General features: G+C 44.8%; 2 protein-coding genes and 1 long non-coding RNA gene across 4 annotated transcripts; all 3 read left to right on the top strand.

Annotated features, from left to right (window-relative positions):
* The first annotated feature begins 1,424 nt into the window (after nucleotides 1-1,424).
* Nucleotides 1,425-3,073, top strand: LOC121456991 (C-C motif chemokine 4-like). The gene is made up of 3 exons (XM_041665597.1): nucleotides 1,425-1,545; nucleotides 2,257-2,371; nucleotides 2,911-3,073. The coding sequence occupies exons 1-3, from the start codon at nucleotides 1,470-1,472 to the stop codon at nucleotides 2,996-2,998; spliced, it is 279 nt and encodes a 92-aa protein (XP_041521531.1). The 5' UTR covers nucleotides 1,425-1,469; the 3' UTR covers nucleotides 2,999-3,073.
* A 10,922-nt stretch (nucleotides 3,074-13,995) lies between these two features.
* Nucleotides 13,996-16,056, top strand: LOC121456047 (WAP four-disulfide core domain protein 18-like). 2 transcript variants are annotated; one of them, XM_041663818.1, is made up of 3 exons: nucleotides 13,996-14,117; nucleotides 14,724-14,872; nucleotides 15,867-16,056. In XM_041663818.1, the coding sequence occupies exons 1-2, from the start codon at nucleotides 14,036-14,038 to the stop codon at nucleotides 14,870-14,872; spliced, it is 231 nt and encodes a 76-aa protein (XP_041519752.1). In that variant the 5' UTR covers nucleotides 13,996-14,035; the 3' UTR covers nucleotides 15,867-16,056. The 2 variants fall into 2 exon arrangements, with proteins under 2 accessions (XP_041519752.1, XP_041519753.1); XM_041663819.1 differs by having other exon boundaries at nucleotides 15,837-16,056.
* Nucleotides 16,057-23,439: 7,383 nt separating this feature from the next.
* Nucleotides 23,440-25,641, top strand: LOC121456064. Its single transcript, XR_005975586.1, has 2 exons — nucleotides 23,440-23,530; nucleotides 25,450-25,641. It is a non-coding gene; the product is annotated as an uncharacterized LOC121456064 (long non-coding RNA).
* Nucleotides 25,642-26,488: the final 847 nt, after the last annotated feature.

Genomic DNA, 26,488 nt, shown 5'->3' with positions numbered 1-26,488 from the left:
TTGCCTTCTCTGAGGATTCCCTGCTTACAATGAGATCCATAGACCAATCATCCATTCATATCTGCCATCCTCCTGTGCCCCAGATCAGATGGCTTGGCAGCCCCTCAGTGAAACAGACATGAACACGCTGTCTAATGTAGGTGGAGGCTCCTCCTTAACCTGACGAGTTTCAGCCTTCTTCAGCACTCTATCTTTACATGAATGGTAGCCTTCATCCTCAGACTCCCTGATGCCCTGTTACCACCTCTCTTGCCCTCCTTATTTTCCACCCCAGGGGACGGTTGTTTCTGTCACTGTCCGTGCATCAACAGGCTAGGTCTTCTTGAGGAAACAATGAGACTGTATTCCAGGGTCTCTGTCCTGACAAACAGCAGACAAGGAGGATGTCGCCTGAATTGAAATGCCATGAAAAATGAAGTCCATGCAGACCAAGAGGCCAAGACCCAAACCCTTGATGTATGAACACGAAGTTGCATCAACCCTGAACGGTCCTGAGAAAGACCAGCTTCTATGCTGTCGGTGAACACAGAACACACGACCAGGGACTTAGGTGACAAGGCTGAGGACAGAAAGAACAGCAGAGACAGGTAAGAAGAGGAACAGTGAGGTTGGAGAAGCTTGTACTTTGTGAAATGACCAATAGGACCCCAGGATTCTGCTCTGCCCCTTCCAACTTTTAACTTGGAAACACCCAGGAGGTCTGGCTCCTTATTTGATTATGTTCTGTTCCTGAGAGGAGCCTGCTGCACTGTGAGGACTGGGGCAAGCAGGCGAGTCGGTGTAATGGGGCCAAAGGTGAACAAGACTGGATCCTTCGTCCAGTTTTCCTCATTTGCCCTACTTTGATTCTGACCCCCCCCCCCCCAGCCTTAGTAGGCTGGATCTCCTACAGAGGTCCCCAAAGGTTACAAACATGAGGCATTTCCTAGGGACTGGCTAAAAAATGGCTGTATGCTTAGGTGGGCTACACATTCTGTCGGTAGGATATACGCATCACTAGGTATCAATCCTTATTTGTGTACTAGAACATTCTTTATCTGGGTTTTCCAAACTTGTTTATTTTTCTGCCTCGCTAGCAAGTGTGAACACTGCATCCTTCCTCTGGGGTTCTCTCTCACACACACACCCCTCTCAGTCACCCTCTTTGGTGTACCACTTCCCCCTCCAGCGTGCACCCCACTTCTCTGCTCCAGCTCCCTCCTTTCTCTTCCGTGATGTCACTGCTGGGAGAAGACAAACAGGGAGGAACTCTTCACTTTCGGCCAACTTCAGTTTCCTTCTTGATGCCATGACATCACCTTTATTCAGGAAATTCCATTTTCCTCCCTACACCCCCAACCTCTCTCCCAAGCCCCAGAGTCCCTATAAAGAGGGGTTTCCAACTCAGAGCAGCACAACACTCAGTCAGCTTCTGAAGCTTCTGGGCTCTGCAGTCTCAGCTCTGTACAGACTCCTCCTGCAGCAACACCATGAAGCTCTGTGCATATACCCTCTCTCTCCTCCTGTTTGTAGCTGCCTTCTGCACTCCAGCGTTCTCAGCACCAAGTAAGTTGATTCTTCCATTGCTGCTTTGAGACCCAGTGGGTTCAGTTTTCCAGCTGGGGCCAGCCCAACAGCAAGCTTTGGGCAGGGGACAAAAGGGAGCTGGGAGGATTCCAGAGTTTGTCATTAAACGTAGAGACTACCAAACATTACTACTCAAGCTCCTGTTTCCTTAAGATTTAACAGTCGAGCATGTGGTGTTTGTAGATGTCTTTATTCCCAGCACTTGGGTGGGAGGGAGGCAGAGGCGGGTGAATCTCCTTGAGTTCGAAGTCAGCTGGGTCTACAAGAGCTAGCCCAGGACAGGTTCCAAAGCCACAGAGAAACCCTGTGTGGAAAAAAAAAATTTAAAAGAAAGAAAGACAGACAGACAGAAAGAAAGAGAATTATCAGCCAATAGGGAAAATGGTTGGCTGGAAACCACATATTGAATTGACTTTCTCTCTGGTTTAAGTTTGTCTGTCTCTTTGCCTTGATTTCCCCACCTGTAACATGAAGGAAATGGGAGGTTGTCTGATTCTCACTCCAGTTTCAATCTTCTAGAATTTTTCTCTTCTTCCAGGATAGTCTTTTTAGAGTAAAATTCCCACTCTGGGTGGATGGCTACGCATTCAGGGCACCATGTTTCCAGCTCTAGTGATAGGGATGCTCAGTGAAGATTAGAATGGATAGCCCCAGGCACAAGTCTGACCTTACACTTGCTTTCTCTTCCAGTGGGCTCTGACCCTCCCACTTCCTGCTGCTTTTCTTACACCTCTTCGCAGCTCCCTCGCAAATTTGTGATAGACTACTATGAGACCAGCAGCCTCTGCTCCAAGCCAGCTGTGGTGTAAGTATACACTGGGGTGAGGGCAAGACTCAAAAAGGGCCAGATGCAGGTGAAAGGACTATCGACCAGAAGGGATTCAGTTCTAAGGGTTGAAACTGTGTCAGAGAACAGCGAGGTCATGATGTCACTTTTTGAGTTCTGAAAATTGCTGGACGGTCATTAAAATGGGGAAGGGGACACTCTTGAGGAGGATGATAATATCAAGAGGCTATGAAACCAGAAGCAATAAAAACGATGCATACTATATACGTAGAAAGGTAATTTCAAGGAGCAATGAAAAATTGGACGACCTAGTCATATTAATCATAAAACCCATCATTTCCTAGTATAGGGAACCCCTGGGATCACAGCTACACACCCAGGGCTCAGAGTTACAGGAAGTCTAGACGGGTCAAGGTTATCCAGGAGGGATCCCATCTACTGTGGTTGCCCATAGAAACAATGCTCAAACAGAATGAGTTTCCTATCACAGGCAAAGGACAGTGGTAGATGTCCTCTAAGGTCCCATGGGATTCTCATCTGTCCTCTTTCTTCTCCAGATTCCTGACCAGAAAAGGCAAACAAGTCTGTGCTGACCCCAGCCTGCCCTGGGTCAACGAGTACATGAATGACTTGGAGATGAACTGAGCTTCAGGAGGAGCCACGTCAGGGAGGGTCTCCTGAGCCCCGACACTTTCCGTGGAGAAGTTCCTTGCTCTTCCATTAAGAATTCCTGTCCCAATTCTTAATTTAAATCTTCATAGAGACTGTTATTTTAGTTGATGTTATTTCTACTATTTATATTTAGTTGAAGGACATGTGTCTCCCATGGAGATGGTCCACCTATTCTGTTTCTCTGCTATTGTGGATATGATTGTGTGATTGATTTCATACATTTTCATAATAAATCTTTTTTTAAAACATTGATTGTGATTTTACAATGATTTTCATTTGGGTTGAAACTGCCTGGTGCTATTAGGGATAAAGTCCCGTTTGCAAAAGCAGTGAGAATGAGTAAATACTGAGACCTTAACGTGTCCCCTTGGCTCCATGGGCTCAATACACTCTCTCGATGCTTCTAATGAGCGTGTTAACACCTGTATGAAGGTGGAGAATGGTGCTTACAGTTTTACGAATTAAGAAACAGAAGCACAAAGATAAGAGTTTTTATTGATTTGCTTGGTAAGCATTGTGAAAGAATGATCCAGAAGGACAATTTTGGTCCTAAGGGTTATTAGATGGCCTTAGTCAGAAAGGGACTTCTTTGCTTTATTATCACTGTGACATCAGGAAAGTGACTTTACCTTACTAGAGCTCATGATTTTGACTTGAAAAATTGGGTAATAGAACTTTCTGTATTGTATTGAAATGTATAAAGCACCAGAAGTTTTATCTCCCTTTCTGAACCCCACTATGTGCACTTGTGGAAAACAAGAATTTTTGATGTTCATATTAGCTCAGGGGTCAGTAATCTAAACCACAAACCTAAGTGTATGGTTTGGCTGAAAAATGCCATGAACCTAAGCCATGACTACTTAATAATTCTCAGCCATAACTCACTTTACATAGGACAGATAGAAAAAGTAGGATTAAACAAACAGCAGTTCTGATCAACAGTTCATAGACTCGCAGGGTATTGAAGCAGGGAAGGGAACCCTTAGGTCATCCGGTCTAACTCTCATTTTGTGGAAAGTAGACTAAAGACAAAGCAATAACTTGCCAAAGGCCACTACTCAGTGTGTGGCAGAGCAGCACGACAGCTGATGTCAACCCCCAGGTCAGCACCTGTATCGGGGATCTTTCCTAGTGACGTACTTCTGTGGTTCCCAAAGGGATGACCCTCTGAGTAACATAGACAAGGAGAAATGGCCTTGAAAACCATTTCAGCATTGCCTTCCAGATGCAAGTATAATCGGACCCTATTCTCTGAGCCCACAAACACAATTCCCTTCCTTGTCTCACCCACAGCTGCTTCTAGGATCCTGACTCCATAGAAACAGACTCAGAGCAGGTCTGAGAGGCTGTTGGCTTCTCATTTCCTTTGTCTAGATTTGTGTTGTCCAATATGTTAGCCACTAGCCAGTGCACCTACTTAACTTCCAATGAAACGCAACTAAAATAAAATTGAATCCAGCCTCTCAGTCACACTATTCACCGGTATTGATGGTCACTCTGTTAGAAGGTGCTGGTGTAGGACCCACCCCAAAGTTTAAGGAATTAAATGGGCTTTGCTATAAAACACCAAGATTACCATGATTTGTTATAGCAATAATAGGGAACTGGTACAACACACTGGCAGGGGTGACCCCTACAGGTGCAGGAGAGAATGGAACATTCTAGGAAGTAAGCCAAACACCCCTAACAGGGTAAGGTGAGGTGGGCGTACTCCAAGGAGGTAGACTACAGTGAGATAAGGCTCTGTTTCAACAGTTGAAGATGAGAACTGAGTCTTCCCCGAAGATACCTGGCCCTCAGAGAGAACATCTAAGTGTCGTGTGGCATGCCGGGAATCTTGAATTCTTAGCTGGAGATGAATCCATCCATCCTCTCATTTGTCAGACGAGGCCTAGAATAGGGTCAGGGCCTATTCATGCTTGCATTATTGCTGAGAGAGGAGGGCTGGGACCAGAGTCAGGAGACCCTCCTTTATAATTAGTTCTTGTCACCATATAGCCTGACTCTGGGAAAACTGGGAGGGAGGACATCAGCTCAGCAGAGGCGGGATTGCAAAAATTCTGGAACAGTGCTGTGAAGAACAGCTTCGCCCAGGAGCAATAAAGGATGGCATGGAGCCTTCCCTGTGTGGCAATGTGGGAACTCCATCTGTTGCATCATGTAAAACTCAGGCCTCTCCCTCCTCTTGGCGTGTGACCTCCTTTTTTAGTCTACTGTGAGGTATCTTATCTGCTTGCTTGTCTTTCCATATGGACTTTCTCCAGGTTTCTGGGTGTGCAAGAACCCAGAGAGAGGAGCAGAGCAAAGGGAAGGGACCTGTGGCCTCTAGAGCAACATCTACATGCCAGCCTGTACGGCTCTCCTCCCATGCCCTCTTTCCAATAGGTACCGGGGTGCAGGTATCCTTATGATATGGTATGGAATTGTCTAAGTATAAACCCAGAGGCAATATAGCTTGGCTACAGAGTAACTCTATTTTTTTTATTTTTGAAAAATCTCTAATTGGTTTCTACAATATCTGTATTAATTTATAACACCACCAACAGTGAATAAGGGTTCATTTCTCTCCACATCCTCTCTTGTGTGTGTATAGGGAAGGTGTATACACACACATGCACACACACACATATCCTATAAGTTCATTGTGTTCTTTAGATCCATGAGTTTTCTAGACTTGGTACATCTGCAAATAGGGACCGTTGATGTCTTCCCTTCTTATTGTTGTCTCTTTTAAGTGTTTTTCCAATAACTAAGATTTAAGAGAGGTATTGAATGACAGAGAGTAGAGTTGACATCCTTATCTTGTTCTTGGTTTTAGAGGAAATGTTCTCAGTTGGCCTCCCCTTAATATAATGTTGGCTATAGGTTTGTTGTGGATAGCTTTATTCTTCTGAGGTGTGTTCAAAATATTCCTAAAGTTTCTGGAGCTTTTATCTTGAAGGTATGTTGAACTTTGCTAAATGCCTTTCAGATCAATTGAAGTAATTGTGTCCTTGATGTTACTTATATATTTATGAAAGAAATTGGTTTGTACCTTTTTTGGTAGTATCTTTAACTGATTTGGGTATCAGGCTAATATTGACTTTGTAGAATGAATTCGGTAGTGTTCCTTCACTTATATCTAGTGCAAAAATAAAGAAGAATTTGTATGAGAACTTCTGTGAAAGTTGGCTGGCATTCAGCAGTGAATGATGCTACAGCCTTTCTTTGAATGGAGACTTTAATAACGGCTTCAATCTCATTTCTTATAATTGGTTTAAGTTACTTACATCTTCAGGATTTAGTTTTGGTACACGATATGTATTTAGAAATTCTTCTACTTCAGACATTAGGGTCGAACAGGAAAAAGAGACCCACATGCCTGCCCAGGGCAGCCTCCCCTGGGCAGGTGCTAGAAATCACACCCGTGCCCAGCACCTTGTGGCACCAGGCTGTTGGGCACCAGTATTGTACGATGCTTTATGGCTTGGACACCGTGATGTGAAAGCACAGGATAATAGATATAAAGTGATTCCGTTTATGAAGAGGTGTGCGTCTCTTGAAGAGCCCTCCTAGGATTTTGTGTAAGGAGCGTTTGTCAGGATCCCCTCCACTTTGGGCTATAATGTTCATTAAATCGATGTGTATGTATGAAAATAAGCTAGTTCCATTTGTGATATAAAAAAGAAATAAATTCTTCTTGTTCCTCTGGGACATCCAGCTTTTCAGAATATGTTTCATAGTACTTTCTAATGATATTCTGAATTCACTGGAGTCAGTTTCAATAATCTTTGATCTCCACTTTTATTCATTTTTAACTTCTCCCTCTTTCTTTTGGTCAGATTAGCTAAGGACTTGTCAATCTTACCAGCCTTTTCAAAGAACCAACTCTGATTTAATTGGTGCTGTATATTGTTCTTTTAGTGTCTGTTTCATTCATTTCTCCATTAATCTTTATTGTTTCTTGTTGTCTACTGTGGTTTGGCTTGACTGTTTTGTTTTCAGGAGCCTTGGGATGTATTGCTGGGTTATTGATATGTTATCTCTCAGATTTTAAAACACAGACCCTTCCTTCTATAACCTTTCCTCATAGGACTACCTTGGCTGCATGCCAGAGATTCTAAGAGAACATGTTTTCATCTCCATCTTCCTCTAAGAGACTTTTAGGTCTTCTCTGGTGTCTTAGGTAAGCCACCATTCAAAAATGTATTGTTCAGTCTCCAAGTCTTTTTCTGGTTTGTCTTATTGTTGATTTCTGGTTTTCTTGCATTATGGTCTGATTGGAGACAAAGATTTATCTCAACTTTTTGTATGTGTTGAGACTTAATTTCTGTCTTGTGATGTAGTCCATGTTAGAGAAGGTTGCATGTGCTGCTATGAAAAGTTCTATTTCCTCTCTGCTGGTGCAAACATATATCAAATCAATATTAGTCCAGTTCACTCGTGGTCTATGTTAGCTCTGAAGTTTCTTTGTTTTTAGTTTAAAAGATCTAACTAAATATAAGACTGGAATACTGAAGCCCCCACTAGTATTCCATCAGGACTTAGGTGTGTAAAAGGCCCCAATATTTGGTGCATAGAAGTTACAAATGTTATATCTTCTTGATGAATTGTCCCTGTGATTAACGTGTGCTGTCCCTTTTTGTCTATTTCTACTTAGTTTAGGTTTGAAGTTTACTTTGATACAAGGACAGCTATGCCTGCTTTTTATGTTTTCCGTCCTTGGATACTAAGTTTTTGGTGTCTTATTTTTTTTTTAAGTGTGTTTCTTGGAGACCACATATAGTTGGTTCTTGGCTTTTCATGCAGCCCATTAGCCTATAACCTTTGTGGTAAGTTGAGGACATTTACTGTTATTTACAAAAAGGATTTTCTGTTTCCTATGACTGTGTTAGGTGATGTTTTGTTTTGTTGGCTTACTCGTGGTTCTTTACCTTCTCCTGTGTTAATTTTGAGGGTTTGCTGAGTTACTGGGCTGGGCGTGGTTGTTTCTTTCACGGTCTAGTCTGTTTGTGTGCAGTTCTGATGGAGTGTCGATTCTGACGCATTTGCACTCAGGAGGCCGTCTTTCTTCCTGTAACTTTCTACAGTGCTGGGGTAATTGTTTTGGGTTGGCTTAATTTGTTTTTCTTTTCTTTTCTTTTTAAAAAACAATCATTTTTTTTTTTTTTGGTTTTTCGAGACAGGGTTTCTCTGTGGTTTTGGAGCCTGTCCTGGAACTAGCTCTAGACCAGGCTGGCCTCGAACTCACAGAGATCCGCCTGCCTCTGCCTCCCGAGTGCTGGGATTAAAGGCGTGCGCCACCACCGCCCAGCTTTCATTTTTATTTTATATACCAATCCAAGTTCCCTTTCCCTCCCCTCTTCCTCCTTCCCCCATCTTCCCCAACCTTACTTCCCAGCCATTCTTCCCATGGGGAGTCCACAAAGTCTGTCACATCACTTGAAGCAGGACCTAGACCCTTCTTCCTGTATCTAGACAGAGCAAGGTATCCCTCCATAGGGAATGGGTTCCAAAAAGCCAGTTCATGCACTAGGGATAAACACCGGTTCCATGGCCAGTCCCACAAACTGTCAAACCCACACAACTGTCACCCACATTCAGAGGGCCTAGTTGGGTCCTCTGCAGGTTCCCCAGTTGTCAGTCCAGAGTCAGTGAGCTCTCACTAGCTTGGATCACCTGTTTCTGTGGGTTTACCCATCGTGGTCTTAACCCCTTTGCTCATAAAATTGTTCCTCCCTCTCTACAACTGGACTCCAGGAGCTTGGCCCAGTGCTTAGCTGTGCATCTGTATCTGCTTCCATCAGTTACTGGATGAAGGTTCTATGATGACAATTAAGGAAGCCATCAGTCTGACTACAGGGGAAGGGCAGTAAAGGTATCCTCTCCATTATTGTTTAGATTCTTAGTTGGGATCATCCTTGTGGATTCCCGGGAATTTCTCTTGTGCCAGGTTTCTCACTAACTCCATAATGGCTCCCTCTATCAAGATATCAATTTCCTTGCTCTCCCTCTCTGTCCTTCCCACAACTCGACCTTCCCAATCACTCACTCATTTTCTCCGCCTTCCTCCCTTTTACTTCCTCCCCTCTCCCTCCCCCCACTCTACTTAAGAGATGTTTATTTCCCCTTCCCAGGGAGATCCATGTATGTCTCTTTTAGGGTCCTCCTTGCTTCTTGACTTCTCTAGGACTGTAGATTGGTTATTCTTTATGTCCGTTATCCACTTATGAGTGAGTACATATCATGTTTGTCTTTCTGGGTCTCGGTTACTTTACTCAGGATGTATTTTTCTAGTTCCATCCATTTGCCTGCAAATTTCAAGATGTCATTATTTTTCACTGCTGAGTAGTACTCATTTGTGCAAATGTACCACGTTTTCTTTTCTTTTTTTTTTTACTCAATTTAATTTATTTTTCACGTAACTTTTTTTAACTTTCTTTTTGTTTTATTGAGAAAAAAACAATTTCCGTCTCCTCCCAGCCTCCCACTCCCCCCCCCCCACTCCTCTCCCTGTCCCCCCACTCCTCTCTCCCTCCCTCTCAAGTCTGAAGAGCAGTCAGGGTTCCTTGCCCTGTGGAAAGTCCAAAGTCCTCCCCCCTCATCCTGGTCTAGGAAGGTGAACATCCAAACTGGGTAGGCTCCCACACATCCAGAACATGGGGGAGGGGGGTAAGGGGAGATGGGGAGAGAAGGGTAGGATGGGGAGAACTTGGGGCAACGGGATGATTGGGATAAAAGAAGGTTGGATAGGGGAGCAGGGAAGCACATATCTTAATTAAGGGAGCCATCTTAGGATTGGGAAGAGACTTGGACCTAGAGGGGCTTCCAGGTGCCCAAGGCGAGGTCCCCAGTTAGTTCCTGGGGCAGCTGAAGATAGGGAACCTGAAATGATCCTATCCTATAGCAATACTGATGAATATTTTGCATATCACCATAGAACCTTCATCTGGCGATGGATGGAGATAGAGACAGAGACCCACACTGGAGTACTGGACTGAGCTCCCAAAGTCCCAATGAGGAACAGAAGGAGGGAGAAGATGAGCAAAGAAGTCAGGACCAAGAGGGGTGCACCCACCCACGGAGACAGTGGGGCTGATCTATTGGGAGCTCACCAAGGCCAGCTGGACTGTGACTGAAAAAGCAGGGGATAAAACCGGACTCTCTGAATATGGCGGACAATGAGGGCTGCTGAGAAGCCAAGGACAATGGCACTGGGTTTTGATCCTACTTCATGTACGACGTTTTCTTTATCCGTTCTTTGGTTGAGGGGCATCTACGTTGCTTCCAGATTCTGGCTATTATGAATAATGCTGCTATGAACATAGTTGAGCAAATGTTCTTGAGGCATGAGTGTACATCCTTTCGATATATGCCCAAGAGTGCTATTGCTGGGTCTTGAGGTAGACTGATCACCAATTTTCTGAGAAATAGCCATACTGATTTCCAAAGCAGCTGTACAACTTTGCATTCCCACCAGCAATGGAGGAGAGTTCCCCTTTTATCACATCCTCTCCAGCAAAAGTTGTTATTAGTAGTTTTGATCTTAGCCATTCTAACAGATGTAAGATGGAATCTCAGAATTGTTTTGATCTGCATTTCCGTGATGACTAAGGATGTTAAGCAATTCCTTAAGTGCCTTTCAGCCATTTGAGATTCCTCTGTCGAGAATTCTCTGTTTAGATCTATACCCCATTTTTAAATTGGATTGTTTGGTATTTTGATGTCTACTTTCTTGAGTTCTTTGTATATTTTGGAGATCAGCCCACTCTCAGATGTGGGGTTGGTGAGTATCTTTTCCCATTCTACAGGCTACCATTTTGTCTTGTTGACTGTGTTCTTTGCCTTACAGAAGGCTCAGAGTTTCAGGAGGTCCCATTTACTAATTGTCAATCTCAGTGTCTATGCCACTGGTGTTAGATTCAGGAAGTGGTCTCTTGTGCCAATACATTCAAGGCTACTTCCTACTTTCTTTTCTATAAGGTTCAGTGTAGCTGGATTTATGTTGAGGTCTTTGATGCATTTGGATTTGAGTTTTGTACGTGGGGATAGATATGGGTCTATTTGCATTCTTCTACATGTCAACATCCAGTTATGCCAGCAGCATTTGATAAAGATGCTTTCTTTTTCTATTGTATAATTTTAGCTTCTTTTGAAAAAACCAGGTGTTCATTAATGTCAGGGTTTTCAATTCTATTCCATTGCTCCACTTGGGTGTCTTTGTGTCAATATCAAGCTGTTTTCATTACTATAGCTCTATAATAGAGTTTGATGCTTCCAGAAGTTCCTTTGCGGTACAGGATTGTTTTGGTTATACTGGGTTTTTCATTTTTCCATATGAAGTTAATTATTGTTCTTTCAAGGTCTGTAAAAAATTGTACTGGGCTGTGTAGAATTACAAAGGTTTCTTTGGTCACATGATCTACTTCATATGTTCTTCCTTCAGATTGAGCAGACATGCCTGGGTGCCTGTAACTTTTCCCCCTGTGTTATATACATGCTATGTCAGAAACATAGGCAAATTCATTTGTGTTTGTTTATAATGTCATGACTTATGGAACCATCATAATTCACAAGATACAGCATTGCTTGTTTTGTCTTTCTTCCCAGACATTGTTTATCTGTGTATCCCTGGCTGTCCTGGAACTTACTGGGTAGACTAGGGTGGCTTTGATCTCAGAGATCCTCCAGCCTCTGAACAGCGAGTGCTGGGATTGAAAGCATGGGCCACCACCACTTGCCTTAAGACACACCAGTTTTAGTGAAGCAACTGGCCGAGCAGTTCTGCTTTCCTTGGTAGCCCTGGCCAAGGCAAACACAGGTTATTTTATTCCAACCTTAATTACTAATATTAACTCTTAAATCACATATTACACAACACATAAGAAACACATCTCTCTATATGTAAACGCATACATACTTATACATGTGTTTCAGACAGTTAGTCAATGACCATCTTGGTGGGGAGCATGGCAGCAGGCAGACAGGCTTGACACTGAACAGTAGTAAAAAGCTTACATCTTGACACACAACCATGAAGCTGAGAGCAAGATAACTGGCAATAGTGTGGGCCTTGCAAACTCCCCATCCTGTCTGCACTGACACATCACACCCACGAGGCCACACCTCCTCATTCTTGTACAAAAGCTCCAACAACTGTGCACATAGTATTAAAATAGATTAGCTTTGGTGGGCCATTACCTTTCCCTGGGACTTTGGTGGGACAGTCTCAGGCTGCTTTGTCCACTGACTGCACACAGAGTCTGGATGTGTCCAAGAGAAAGGGACTACATGGAAATGGCAGCATGACTTTGGGGTACAGGCTCTGTGGCCCTCTCCTCTGCAAAGATCCCCACAGCGACTACAGTAACACAAGTCACCGTGACAAGGATCACATGGCCATAAACTGGGATATCTCACTCTTCCCATCCCCAGACTAAGAGGGCTGAATAAGAGAGCAGATGTTCAAGGAGGGGGAGATAGGGAAGTGAGTGGGAACCGTCATCCATTTGAATACTTTATCTGCCAGGTAGCAAGTGGTAGAATGGAGATTAAGCGGTAAATGTAACTAGTCTGGAGAATCAGCCCTGGGTGTCAGTATGAGCGCTGCACCAGTGTCTACTAAGTTCTGGTAATGAGACCAGCTTTGCCTGGTATTTGGATGAGGGAGATGAGGAGATGCAAGAGTATAGATCATTGAGGAGAAAGTTTAAGATATATTACACAAAGCCCTTCCAGACAAGGAAGGCAAGTTCACATGTCGGGAGATCTGCAGGGCCTCCTTGGGAGATAGGGGCTGTTAAAGTTGATGGGGTCCCTGCGTGGATCCAAAACTCCCCATGAAGCCTGGGGACACACATACACATCCTGAGGATCTCTTTTTATCTCAAACATTAAACACTCATGCTAATTGCATACATGAACCGTGGTCTTTGAGGGACTTCTTTAAGATCCTAACAGTTTCAGGGCCGGGGTGTGTTTCTTTCACTGGATCTGGTCTTAGGGTAAAAGTGTGTTTCCTTGGCTTTGGTTCAGGGTCAGACTGTGTTTCTGAGGTTCTGTTTTCAGGGCCAAATTATTTGTTAAACCGAACTGGTCTTTGGGCTAGGGTGGGGTTTTTTTTTTGTTTTGTTGTGTTTTGCTTTGCTTTGTTGGGTGACTCTGGCTTCAGGGCCAGGGTGGATTTCTTTGGATGGCCCTATTACCCTACACTAGGTCTCCTTTTATTGTTTCTTCAACTGTCTAATTTCGTGACAGCTCTTGGAATTTTACCACCTCACTTCTTTCTCTGAGAGTTCATAATTAGGTCAGCAAAAAAGGCAGGCACACTCCTCAGGGACTAGGGACTCTGCATGTCTCCTATGGTTCCCATCCCTCCTCTTTTCACCCCTGCAGCCTTCTCACTAAAGACCTGTCTTATAGAGAACCATTTGTCTAAGACAATCAACCATCACAGGGAAGCCAGACTCCTTTGAACTGGCTCTAGCCACTTTAAAATGGTTGAGTATCCATCACTTCCAGGGTACACTTCACTGCCTACTGCAGGTGAGAGGGGCCCAGATTCCACACCTCTTTAAAGGCCTACAGAACTCCAATAGACTCAAACACCTTCTCTCCCAGAAGCATGCTACATCACACACAACTGGATTTCCAGGAAGCCTGAAATGGCCTTGACCCTCCACAGTGACTGTCTCGGCTTCACTTCACTGAGGTGCTGAGCTACACAGAAGCAAGTATTTTCCTTGCTCAACATGTATAAAGAGCTAAGTTCTGCTCTAAGGAGGAGCTCAGTGATAAAACATACATAATTTTCTTTCCTGGTTATCTATGTTACCTATCAAGAAATAGTACTCTAATTGTAAATAGAGATAAGCCAGTTATGAAATAGAAAAGGAGTCAGGCCAGTAGCAGACACTTTCTGGGAAGCTCTTTTGCCTATACTTCCCAGTTGACTGCTTCCTGTCACACCCAGGCTTCTAGGGTTACTGAGGGTATAAATTGCTTTGTGCATTCAGCCCAGTCAGAGTCAACATGAAGACACCCACAGTCTTGGTTTTGGTGGTTTTGATCGCCACTGTGATGGACACGGCCTATCCTCTGTCTTCTTCAGGAAGTAAGTGTGTCAAGGGGATACAATCTAAGAGCAGGAGAGGACTCAAAGGTCACTACAGGATGAGACTCAGCTGCCACAGGGCAAAGTCTTCTGCCATCTGCTTAGAGCAAACTCCTTATGGCCTATAGGAGTGACCACTCTTTATTTCTTATCTTTCTGTCAGAGGGAGAGAGTTACCTCTGACAGAAGCTGGGTTAGAGATCAGAAAACCTTACCTAGTTTGGAGATGTGTCTTGGATGTGGGGGTCACAGCAGCCATTGCTCAGAGATGAAGCTGGACTATGGTGGGATGGGAGAGGTCTGGCTGTCATTAGAGGGTTTACAGCATCTTCTCAGATGTACAGAAGGGGCTGGGATGGTGGAAGGTTCTTTCTGCTGAGACTGTATGGGCTTTGGGGAGGGAGCACACTCTCCCACAGCCAGGAAACACTGAGGCCTCAGAGAGAGACTGGAGCTGGTGAAGCTGAGGGAAGAGCCCTGGGGTGCAAAGGAGAATACAGAATTAGCTGCTTTCCTGCAGTTGACCAGGCTTTAGACCGCTAGATCAATTCCCATCCTTGTCTTTCTGACTGCTTCAGGCTCCATAAACATCACTGTGTATTTCAGGATTGCAGAAACCTGGAACTTGTCCCAAAGTGCCCCCAAACACTGTTGGAGCGTGTGTTGAGAGCTGCTCTGGAGATGATTCCTGCCCTGGGAAAATGAAGTGCTGCAGCAATGGGTGTGGTCATGTCTGCAAACCTCCTGTTTCCTAAGTAAGTACAGTCCAGGGTCTCGCTTTCCTATTGTTGGGACACCGTGACCAAGACAACTTAGAGAAGAAACTTTCAAACTCCTTCTCCTGTCTCCAGTGACACATCTCCTCCAGCAAGGACAGACCTCCATTTTTGCACATAAGCTCTAACAACTAAGCATTAAAAATTCAAATATATACGCTTTTGTGGGCCTTAAACATTCAAACCACCAAATCCTTTCAAGATATATCCAAGGGAGTAGTGAGTTTCCAGGGGACTTTGGTGGGGCAGTCTCATGCTGCTTTTTTCACTGACTGCACACAAACATCTGGATGTGACCAAGAGAAAGAAACTGGAAATAAATGGCAGCAGGACCCTGGGGTACAGGCTCTGTGGCCCTCTCCTCTGCAACGATCCCCACAGCGACTACAGTGACACAAGTCACCGTGACAAGGACCACATGGCCATAAACTGGGATATCTCACTCTTACCCTCCCCAGCCCAGGAGTACTGACTCTCCCACAAGCAGGCTTTCCTGGGAGGTACAGAGATAATGAAGTAAATGGAAATATTCGTCCATTTGAATGCCTTATGCAATAGGTAGGTCTGTGAGGGATGAGAGTAAGATGTAAATATAACTAGAGAAACAGACCTGGGTGTCAGCATGAGCGCTGCACCAGACTCCACTAAGTTCTGATAATGGTGACCAGCTTTGCCTGGCGTCAGGATTGGGGGAGGAAGATTGCAAGAGTGAGATCAGCAAGGAGAAAGCTTAAGTCAGCTTACACAGAGCCCACCAGACAAGGAAGGCAAGTTGAGAAGGTGGAAGATGAGCAGACCTTCCTTGGGAGATGGGGAAATGATTGCCCTGGAGAGCTGGGGTGTCTGGGGGTGAAGGAGGGGACAGGACAAGAACACCACATCCAAACAGTAATGAGCTGCCCATCATAGCGTGAGAGCTAAACAGCTGGACCTTTCTAAACAGATGAAAATCATGATCAAATTTGTATCGTAGACGGCTGGCAGCCCTGAGGAGGATGGATTCGATGCTTATAAGCCTGACTGAAGATCAGCCCCAAAAGATTCTGAATCCAAGGAGCCTGCCTGCTACTCCCTCATCCTGGAACTGCATCCTTAGAAGATAGAAGCCTACAATGTGGTCACTGATTCCTAGTCGTTGTGTTCAAAATAAACACTCCTTAGCATTCTCCTGCTGACGAGTTTTTTCCCATTGACTATTCCAATGAGCAGAGCCGTGCCAGTAGCCTCCAGAGAGTCCCATTAACACCTAGGTCCCAGGATAGAGGACAAGTAGTTCCTAAATAATCCCTCTTCCCCTGCTGTGTCTGTACCTACAAACATGACAGAGGACATCAGAATATTTTCTGGGTGCATTCTGTGACCTTACGTCTGCTCAAGCAAACAAAATAAGTGAGTATGTACCACCGAGCAGGCCTGCTGGGGCTGCATTTACTGGGTCATGATTCAGGAGGAGCAGGAAGGGCTCAGGGAATTCCCCATTGTAAGGCAATACAACCTCCTGCTGGACTGGATCGCCTACTCCAGGAACACAGCCATGGCCTCTGGATTGTGGGTTCTGCTTAGCATGAGTTCATAGGCTCAGGGAGTAGGTTCAGGGGTTAATAGCAAATGCTGCTCTTTCAGAGGACCTGAGGTCAGTTCCCAACATCCATTACATTATAAGTGGCTGATAACTCCCTATAACTCCTGTTTCAGGTATACTGACAACTCTAATGTCCTCAGACACCCACCTTCATGTGCCCATGCACCCCTCTCTCACCCCAATGACAGAGTTACAACTCCAGAGAGAAAGGTATCCTGACTTGTCAGGAAGTGAGTCTATACCTGCAAGCATTATAGTTCTGAAGGGAAAGGTATCCTGACTTACTTGAAAGTCAAGATTGGCCTGCAGCTCTGAAGGAAGGTTTCCTAGATACCTAAAGCTCTAGAGGAAAAGGTATCCTGTGAAGGGAAGGCATGCTGGGTACCTGCACTGTGAGGAGAAAGGTATCCTGACTTGTCAGGAAGTCAGGCTATACCTGAAGCTGGGATCCAGTGGGGGATGGTCTCCCTGCAGGATGTGGCAAGCCTGCTCATGTCTCCAGTGACACATCTCCTCCAGCAAGGACACACCTATTCTTGCACATACGCTCCAACAACTATGCACCAAAAATACAAATATATACACTTTTGTGGGCCTTTCAAACCACCAAATCCTTTCAAGATATATCCAAGGGAGTAGTAAATTTCCAGGTGACTTTGGTGGGACAGTCTCATGCTGCTTTGTCCACTGACTGCAACAAGCATCCGGATGTGAGCAAGAGAAAGAAGCTGGAATTAAATGGCAGTTTAATTCTTCTCTGAGAGAGAGAGAGAGAGAGAGAGAGAGAGAGAGAGAGAGAGAGAGAGAGCCATCACAGAGCAGCTCTGCTCTGCACCCATAATGCAGCTTCCCAGCAGAGGTATCCATTTCTTCTCAGCTCAGGCCCAAGATGGTACTTTTTCTGCTTCACTCTGCTAATGGAAAACCTCTGCAGAAACGTACAATCTGCCCTGGCTCTGGTGAAAAGTTGTTACTTCTGCCCTGATCCCCTAAGGGAGCTTCCCGGAAAAATGTCAGTTGCTTCTTCTGCTCTGCTCAGCTAAGGGAGCTTCCCAGCAGAGATTCTGCTCCACACTGGAGAAAGATCTTCACCCAAAACTCTTTCAGTAGATTTATCTGGGAAGGAGGAATCCAGGAGAGTGACTGCCTCTGCAGGATAGAGGACAGCTGCCAACTGCACAGGCAGAGGGGGTATATAGACCTTCTTAGCGCCAGAGATTTTCCGGGGGGGGGGGGGGGTAGGTGGGGGGGAATTGGTCAGATTTTGCTTCCCTTGAGCTTGGACAAGTTTAGATTGTCTAGATTTTCTACTCAGGGCTTGGTAGGTTTTCTGCTCAAAGACTGGTAGGTTTCATGTTCAGTTAATCAAGTGCAGATTTGGCTCTGGTTTCAGGGTAAAAATTGGCCCATTTTAGCCTTTTGGCTCTACTCTTGAGAGGGCCAGGATATCATACCATACCAAGATCCTAATAACTCACTTCACTATTAGGCTTCAGTCCCTGCCCCTTGAAACTGAACAGGCAGTTTCTGAGGAAGCCATGGACTATAGACAATCAATCACCAATGCTCCTGATGGTGAGGTCACCAGGAAAACTGCACTTACTAGATCTAAGCTAGCCTCTCAGTATCTCGAGGCAATGACCAAATAAGGATAGATCCTGGGATTTGTCCAAGCCTGCCCAAAATTGCAAAGACTATAACTTTAGTTTCACCCTGCTAACCCTAACCAATCAGAAATGTACCAGTCTGATTGGCACTCATGTAAGCCAATCCTAGATAGAATGACCTCACTACTTTAGAATTCCTTTAGCTGTGTATAAAAGGAGCCTGGGGCTTCTCTTGAGATCATTGCCATTTTACCTTTGTGTCAGGTTTGTGGCCCCAGCATGCTGGATCTCTCTTTTTTATGGTTTATTTAACTTTATTTTATGTGCATTGGTGTGAAGGTGTCAGATCCTCTGGGACTGGATCATCAGACAGTTGTGAGCTGCCATGTGGGTGCTGGGAATTGAACCCAGGTCCTCTGGAAGAGTAGTCAGTGCTCTTAACCGCTGAGCCATCTCTCCAGCCCTCACCAGATCTCTTTTTATCTCGAACACTAAACACTCTTGCTAATTGCATACAAGTCCTGTGGTCTTTGAGGGACTTCTTTAAGACCCTAACAGTTTCAGGGTGAGGATGTGTTTCTTTCCCTTGCTCTGGACTGTGTTTCTTTGGCTCTGGATCAGGGTCAGACTGTGTTTCTGTGGTTCTGGTTTTAGGGCCAAATTGTTTCTTCCAGTGGCTCTGGTATCAGGGCCAGGGTGAGTTTTTTGCTTTGTTTTGTTTTGCTGGCTGACCCTGGTTTCAGGGCCAGGGTGGATTTCTTCGGATGGCCCTATTACCCTACACTAGGTCTCCTTTTATAGCTCCTTCATCTGTCTAATATTTGTTCACCACCTGGATCTGTCATCCTTCTGATCTCCAGTCCCTTCAGCCAGGCTGATCCTGCTCTTTATTTCTGCAGCCAAACAAGAAAAGAAAAGAAATAGAAAATAGAAAACAACTGCTGGATCTTATGAATTTATGGTTATTCCATAAATTATAACATTATAAACAAACACACATGATCTGCCTTTGTTTCTAACATAGGATGCACACAGCAGAACAGGAAAAGTTACAGGCACCAAGACTGTTTTCCTCAATCCGAAGGAAGGACTGGTAACTCATGGAGCAAAGCTTGTAGCCAAACAAAGCCCCCCGAATCCTGAGAAGTAACCTGCAAAGACAACTCCAAAGCCAGCCACCTGATGGCTATGGCACCTGCACAGCTGGCTGTAGTAAATAGGGGCGGTGGGGCTGCGTCCCCAGCACCCCGGATGCCTGGCTAGCTTATGCCCGAAATAACAACACACAAACTGTATTCATTTAATCACTGCTTGGCCCATTTCTATCTAGCCTCTTCTAGGCTAATTCTCACATATCAATTTAGCCCATTTCTAATCATCTGTGTAGCGCCCCTAGGTGCGCTTACCGGGAAGATTCTAGCCTATGTCCATCCTGGGTCGGAGCTTCATCGTGTGCATCTGCCTGGGAGCTGTGAGCATGGCGTCTCTCTGAGGTGTCTGCTCCCGAGAGAAGCGCTGTGGAGTTTCTGAGCTCACTTCCTCTTCCTCCCAGCATTCTGTTCTGTTTACTCCACCCACCTAAGGGAGGGCCTATCAAATGGGCCTAGCAGTTTCTTTATTACTTAACCAATGAAATCAACAGATTGATATATGACACTCCCACATCACTTCCCCTTTTTCTGTTTAAACAAAAAAGGAAGGCTTTAACCTTAACATAGCAAAATTACATATAACAAAACAGCTATCAAGTAAAAGTTACAATTATCTTTATCATAACTAAGGAAAACTATAACTATAACTAACTATTCTTAATTCCATCAAGGACTCCAGAAAGATACAATATTACCTAAGCAAACAAGAAAAAAGCAACTTTCAAACTCTAGAAATGACAGAGACATCTCGCTGCCTGGACAGTCACCCAAAGTTTCTCTGTACCGTTGGGGCATCCATCTTCGGCCTACAGGCCCGTAGTATCCAGCAGACATTTCCATGAAGCAGAACATTTCAAAGTCAGTTCAGTCACTATCTGTTGTGTCCTGCAGAATGTCTCGCAGACTCTTTCATGAATCAGGAACCCCGAAAGACCATCTCACCTTTAGGCAAGTTTAGCAGTCCTCTCTCTGCGGATTCTCTGTGTCCAGTTTATGCAATAGTCCAGGCAAGAACAGTTTCTTGCCCAAATGGCTATCAAACTCCATAAGGATCCTCTTTGATGCCCATCTTCTTCTTGAAGTAGATTGGTGCTGCCAGGAGCAGAGTGTCTCATTGTCATGAAAAGTCCTAAGTTATTAAAACATTTAATAGCATATTCCGTAGTCTTTGAAAGATATGAAGAATGCCAATCTAACTTAAATATATATCTATATATCTAGAAAATCTAACTAACATGACTACAAACTTGACTATTATTAATGATTATCCATTAACAACCTATATATATTACATTTTTAAATGAACTACACAATCACAATACCTTAATAAAGATCAAAAATACAAATACATATAACAAAATTGACCTTAAATGTCAATAAAACAAAATCTATACTAATGCAAATTATTCATATCTATATTATATCCCCCTTTAAATGTAAAAGAACATTTATAAACCATATTTGGGAACATGGGCACAGTTTTTTCTCTCCAAACTGCTTCCTGCTGAATGGGGGCGTCGTTAATTAGGTCTTTCATGGTATAACCTGTGTGCTAGTTTCATCTCAGTTGGCAGTTGAGTGAAGCAATTTTCTGAAGGTGTTCACACCAACCCTTCAGGAGGGCGTGGTCCATCATACCAAATCTGAATAGAAGAAATGAACAAGGTCTCATCCTCTGTGAAAACAAAATAAGAAACTCCTTTCCAAAGCATCATGTCCTTAGATCCAAATTTCAAATTCAAGGCATTTTCAAAATATCTATGTTGGATTAGTTCAGCAGCATTTATAAACAAGTATCTTTTAGTAGTTTTTGCTCTTTCCTCAGCATTCAAATAATTCAAAGAGAGCATAATAGCATACAGTATCAAAAGTCTCTGTGTATTTTCCATCATCGCGCGGCTTTATTTTAATCTCTATTTCATTTCTTTTTACTTCTATTTTATATTCTCTGTATATCTTTGACCTGGAATAACTCTGTAGACCAGGCTGTCCTTAAACTCTCAGAGATCTGCCTGTCTCTGCCTCCCAGGCATTGGGATTAAAGGTGTACACTACTACACCTTGAACTCACAGAGATCTGTTTGCCTCTGCCTTCTAGGCACTGGGATTAAAGGCGTGTGCTACCACACCTTGAAGTCACAGAGGTCAATCTCCCTCTGCCTTTCAAGTGTTGGGATTAAAGGTGTGTACTACCACACACAACAACTCTCTTCCTTTTTTTTTGTTTTTTACTTTAAGAATTTTAACTTTTAGTCTGCATATATTTTTAACACGCTGTAAATCATTTAAAAATTTCTTTGTCTTTGATGCTCTCTTTACTGTATCTCTCTCTGTTTTTCTGACCACACGAGTCTTTAATTTACCAAGCAATCTCAGTGGGACTAAAGCCGTGGCTTTGACGGCTGGATCCAGCCCATTCCTTAGCTTTCCAGCCTCATGGCTGAGGTACTGACTCTAGCCATGTTTACTGCCACAACTCTATGGCGTTTCAAGGTCCCTGCCAGCAAGCGAGCTTCAGCAGCCTGTGCTTGCAAACCGCACGAATCGCCTGCGTAAAAGAGTCAGAGTTTGCCCTGGCAGGACAGCCCAGAAAGCCGGCATTTTTAAACGGTGCAGCTTTTTTCCTGCTACAGCTGAAAACCGAAAAGCATACGTTCAGCTTTTCGTCAACACCATTTAAGTGTTTCGTGGCAGGACCTCTTAATGAGCTGCAGGGTTTTGCAGCTAAAGCTGAGTCAGGAAGCTTCTCTTAGATGAGAGCGCTTGCTTGCCTCTAGCAAGCAGAGTGCCACAAATGCTTTAAAGCCAGAGTTCACACTGGCAGCACAGCCCCAAGAAGCTGCGCTTTAAAATGACACAGCGTTTTTTCTGCTGCTGTTGCCGAATCAGGAAATCTCTTTACAGCACGCCACCAACAAACAGCAAAAATCTGTGTTAAACTCTCTCTCCTTTATTTTTAAGCCTTTTCAGGTTAGTTAAGTGGGTTTAGTCCATCACGTCGAGCGCCATTTGTAGTAATAAGGGCGGCGGGGCTGCGTCCCCAGCACCCCGGATGCCTGGCTAGCTTATGCCCGAAATAACAACACACAAACTGTATTCATTTAATCACTGCTTGGCCCATTTCTATCTAGCCTCTTCTAGGCTAATTCTCACATATTAATTTAGCCCATTACGAATCATCTGTGTAGCGCCCCTAGGTGCGCTTACTGGGAAGATTCTAGCCTATGTCCATCCTGGGTCGGAGCTTCATCGCGTGCGTCTGCCTGGGAGCTGTGAGCATGGCGTCTCTCTGAGGTGTCTGCTCCCGAGAGGAGAGCTGTGGAGTCTCTGAGCTCACTTCCTCTTCCTCCCAGCATTCTGTTCTGTTTACTCCACCCACCTAAGGGTGGGCCTATCAATGGGCCTAGCAGTTTCTTTATTACTTAACCAACGAAATCAACAGATTGATACATGACACTCCCACATCAGCTGGCAGCATTTTTCCACTCCAGCTCTTTCTTGGGAGTCTATAATTGGGGCAACACACGAGACAGGCACTCTCTTCAGCAACTAGGGATGCTGTCTGTTCTCCTGTGGCTCCCATCCCTCCTCTGCTCACCAGTGCAGCTTTCTTTCTAAAGTCCTGTCTTACAGAAAAGCATGGGTCTAAGAAGACCGACCATCACAGCGGAGCCTGCCTGCTATGTACTGGCTAATCTTTGAGTATCCATCTCTTCCAGGGGAAACCTCATTGCCTACTTCGGCAGGAGAGAGGGGAATCAATTCCACAATTGTTTAGGGATCTCATCTGTAGAGCTCCAAACGGCACAAGCTCCGTCTCTCCCAGAAGCAGGCTACATACAGTCTTACAGAACTGGGTGTCTGGGAACCCCTCCCCTCCCTCCATGGCCCTGACATTTCATGGTGGCCTCTCCGCTTCAGCTCTCACTCTGAGCTGTCCTTTGCTCACCGATTTATAAATGGCTAATCTGTGCTGTAAGGAGGAACTCGGTATTCAAACAGACTTAGATTCCCCCCTGGCTATCTAGCCTACCTATCAGGAAACAATAATCTAGTTGTATTTGAAGAGAAGCCAGTTACAAAAGAGAAGGAGCCAGGATATCCGCAGGCACTTTCTGGAGAGTTCTTTTTTTCTGTACTTGCTGATTGCTTGCCTCCTGTCACACGGGTGCTTCTAAAGTTGCTGAGACTATAAATTGGTGTGTGTGTGTGTTCAACACAGTCAGAGCCAACATGAAGACATCCACAGTCTTGGTTCTGCTGGCTTTGACTGCCTGTACTCTGGCTTCTACCCCAGGTAAGGTGCTAAGGAAATACAGGCTGAGAGTAGAGAGGGCTTAAAGGTCACCATGGCCTGAGACTCCGGCTGCCACAAGGGAAAGCCATGTGCTTACTGTGTGGATCAAAACTCACTTCTTTTGACCTATATGAGTGATCATACCACATAACTTATATGAGAGATAGAGAAAGAAGGAGAGAGAGAGTGTGTTAGAGTTGATCTGACAGAAGCTGGGTTAAAGATCAGAAAACCTTACCTAGTTTGGAGATGTGCCTTGGATGTGGGGGTCACAGCAGCCATTGCTCAGAGATGAAGCTGGACTATGGTGGGATGGGAGAGGTCAGGCTGTCATTAGAGGGTTTACCGCATCTTCTCAGATGTACAGAAGGGGCTGGGATGGTGGAAGGTTCTTTCTGCTGAGACTGTATGGGCTTTGGGGAGGGAGCACACTCTCCCACAGCCAGGAAACACTGAGGCCTCAGAGAGAGACTGGAGCTGGTGAAGCTGAGGGAAGAGCCCTGGGGTACAAAGGAGAATACAGAATTAGCTGCTTTCCTGCAAGTGACCAGGCTTTATAGACCTCTAGCATCAATTCTCAACCTTGTCTTTCCGACTGCTTCAGATTCCATAAACATGACTGTGTATTTCAGGATTAGAAAAACCTGGAGCGTGTCCCACGTTGCCCCCATATAGTGGGGGAATTTGTGTTGAGAACTGCTCTGGAGATGAATCCTGCCCTAGGGATCAGAAATGCTGCAGCAATTCGTGTGGTCGTGTCTGCAAAGCTCCTGTTTACTAGGTGAGGACAGTCCAGGGTCTCGCTTTCCTATTGCTGTGACGCTGTGACCAACAGAACTTAGAGAAGAAAGAGTTTATTGGGACCACAGTTTCAGACAGGGAGTCCATGGCCTTCATGGTGGGGAGCATGGCAGCAGGCAGACAGGCATGGTGCTGGAGCAGTAGTGGAAAGCTTATTTCTTGACACAAAATCATGAAGCTGAGAGCAAGATAACTGGCAATAGTGTGGGCCTTTGACACCCCCAATCCTCTCTCCAGGCCACACCTCCTATACCTTCCACAAATGTATAATTGTGGACCAAGTGTTCCAATATATATAAGCCCATTGAAGCCATTACCATTCAAACTACCATATCCAGTCAAGGTATGTCCAAAGAGTTACTGAGTGTCCAGGGGACTTTGGTGGGATAGTTTTATGTTGCTTTGTCCATTGACTGCACACAAGATTCTGGATGTGTCAAAAAGAAAGAAACTGGAAGTAAACAGCAGCAGGATACTGGGGTACAGGCTCTGTGGCCCTCTCCTCTGCAAAGATCCCCACAGAGACTACAGTGACACAAGTCACCGTGACAAGGATCACATGGCCATAAACTGGGATATCTCATTCTTCCCATATCCAGACTAAGAGGTCTGATTCCCCCAGTGAGCAGGTACTCAGGGGAGGGAGAGATAGGGAGGCGAGTGGGAACCGTCATCCATTTGAATACTTTATCTGTCAGGTAGCAAGTGGTAGAATGGAGATTAAGCAGTAAATGTAACTAGTCTGGAGAATCAGCCCTGGGTGTCAGCATGAGCACTGCACCAGTGTCTACTAAGTTCTGATAATGGAGAACCGCTTTAACTGAGGAGAGGCAGGAGAGACGCAAGCGTGGAGATCCAGCATGAGAAAGCTTAAGGTAGGATACACAGAGCCCACTAGACACGGATGGCAAGTTCAGATCGTGGGAGACAAGCCAGCCCTCTTGGAAGATGGGAAAATGATAGCCACGGAGAGCTGTATTGTCTGGGGGTGGAGGTGAAGGTGGGAACAGGACAACAAGGCCACATCCAAACAGTAATGAGCTGCCCAGCATAGCGTGAGGACTGAGCGGCTGGATCTTCCTAAACAGATGAAAATCATGATCAAATTTGTATTGTAGATGGATGGCAGACGGTGGAAAGAGGAATTCGATTCTGTACTCATAAGCACCTCTGGAAGATTTTTTTCTGAATCCACGGAACCCATGCCTGCTACTTTCTTGCCCTCGAATTGCACCCTTAAAAGATGAAAACCTATAATGTTGTGACTGCTTCCTATTCTGTGTGTCCAAAATAAATGATCCTTAGCATTGTCTTGTTGGAGATTTCTTTCCATTTGTGCATCCTACTGACTCTTCTGATTAGCAGAGCCATCCCTGTCGCCTCCAGAGTCCCATGCTCACTGAGCCCACAGGATCCCAGCAGATCAGTACACATTAATCCTAAAAATCCCTCTTCCCATGCTGTGTCTGTGCCTGCAAACATGGCAGAGGACAGAAGAGTATTTCCTGGGTGCAATCTATGACCTTAAGTCTGGTCAAGCAAACAAAATGAAGTGAGCATGCCCCACCAAGCAGGCCTGCTGGGGCTGCATTTACTGGGTCATGATTCAGGAGGAGCAGGAAGGACTCAGGAATTCCCTATTCTAAGGCAGTACAACCTCCTGCTGGACTGGATCTCCTACTCCAGGAGCATGACCATTACCTCTGGGGTGTGGGTTCTGCTGTTCATGAGTAAAGAGGTAGGGGACATCAATAACATCCTGACATCAATAACAGGGACAACTTCCTAAAACTCCAGCTCAAGGGGGATCTGACACCTCTGACCCCCTCAGACAGCTGTACTCATGTACATACATATTCATGCAGCCTCGTCCCACATAATACACATAATTTAAATTAGCTTTTAAATCATTAAGAAGCAGGGGCTGGAGAGATGGCTCAGTGGTTAAGAGCATTGCCTGCTCTTCCAAAGGTCCTGAGTTCAATTCCCAGCAACCACATGGTGGCTCACAACCATCTATAATGAGGTCTGGTGCCCTCTTCTGGCCTGCAGAATACTGTATACATAATAAGTAAATAAATATTTAAAAAAATCATTAAGAAGCATGGATTAGAAGAACCCATTCCTGTCTACATTAGGTGTTAGAACTTAAGTGAA

The sequence above is a fragment of the Microtus oregoni genome, unplaced genomic scaffold, assembly GCF_018167655.1.
Source record: "Microtus oregoni isolate MIOR12 unplaced genomic scaffold, Mior012 000015F_ref0000493, whole genome shotgun sequence".
Taxonomy (NCBI): Eukaryota; Metazoa; Chordata; class Mammalia; order Rodentia; family Cricetidae; genus Microtus; species Microtus oregoni.
Note: the sequence above shows the minus strand (reverse complement) of the source record. Positions and strands in the feature narration are given on the sequence as shown.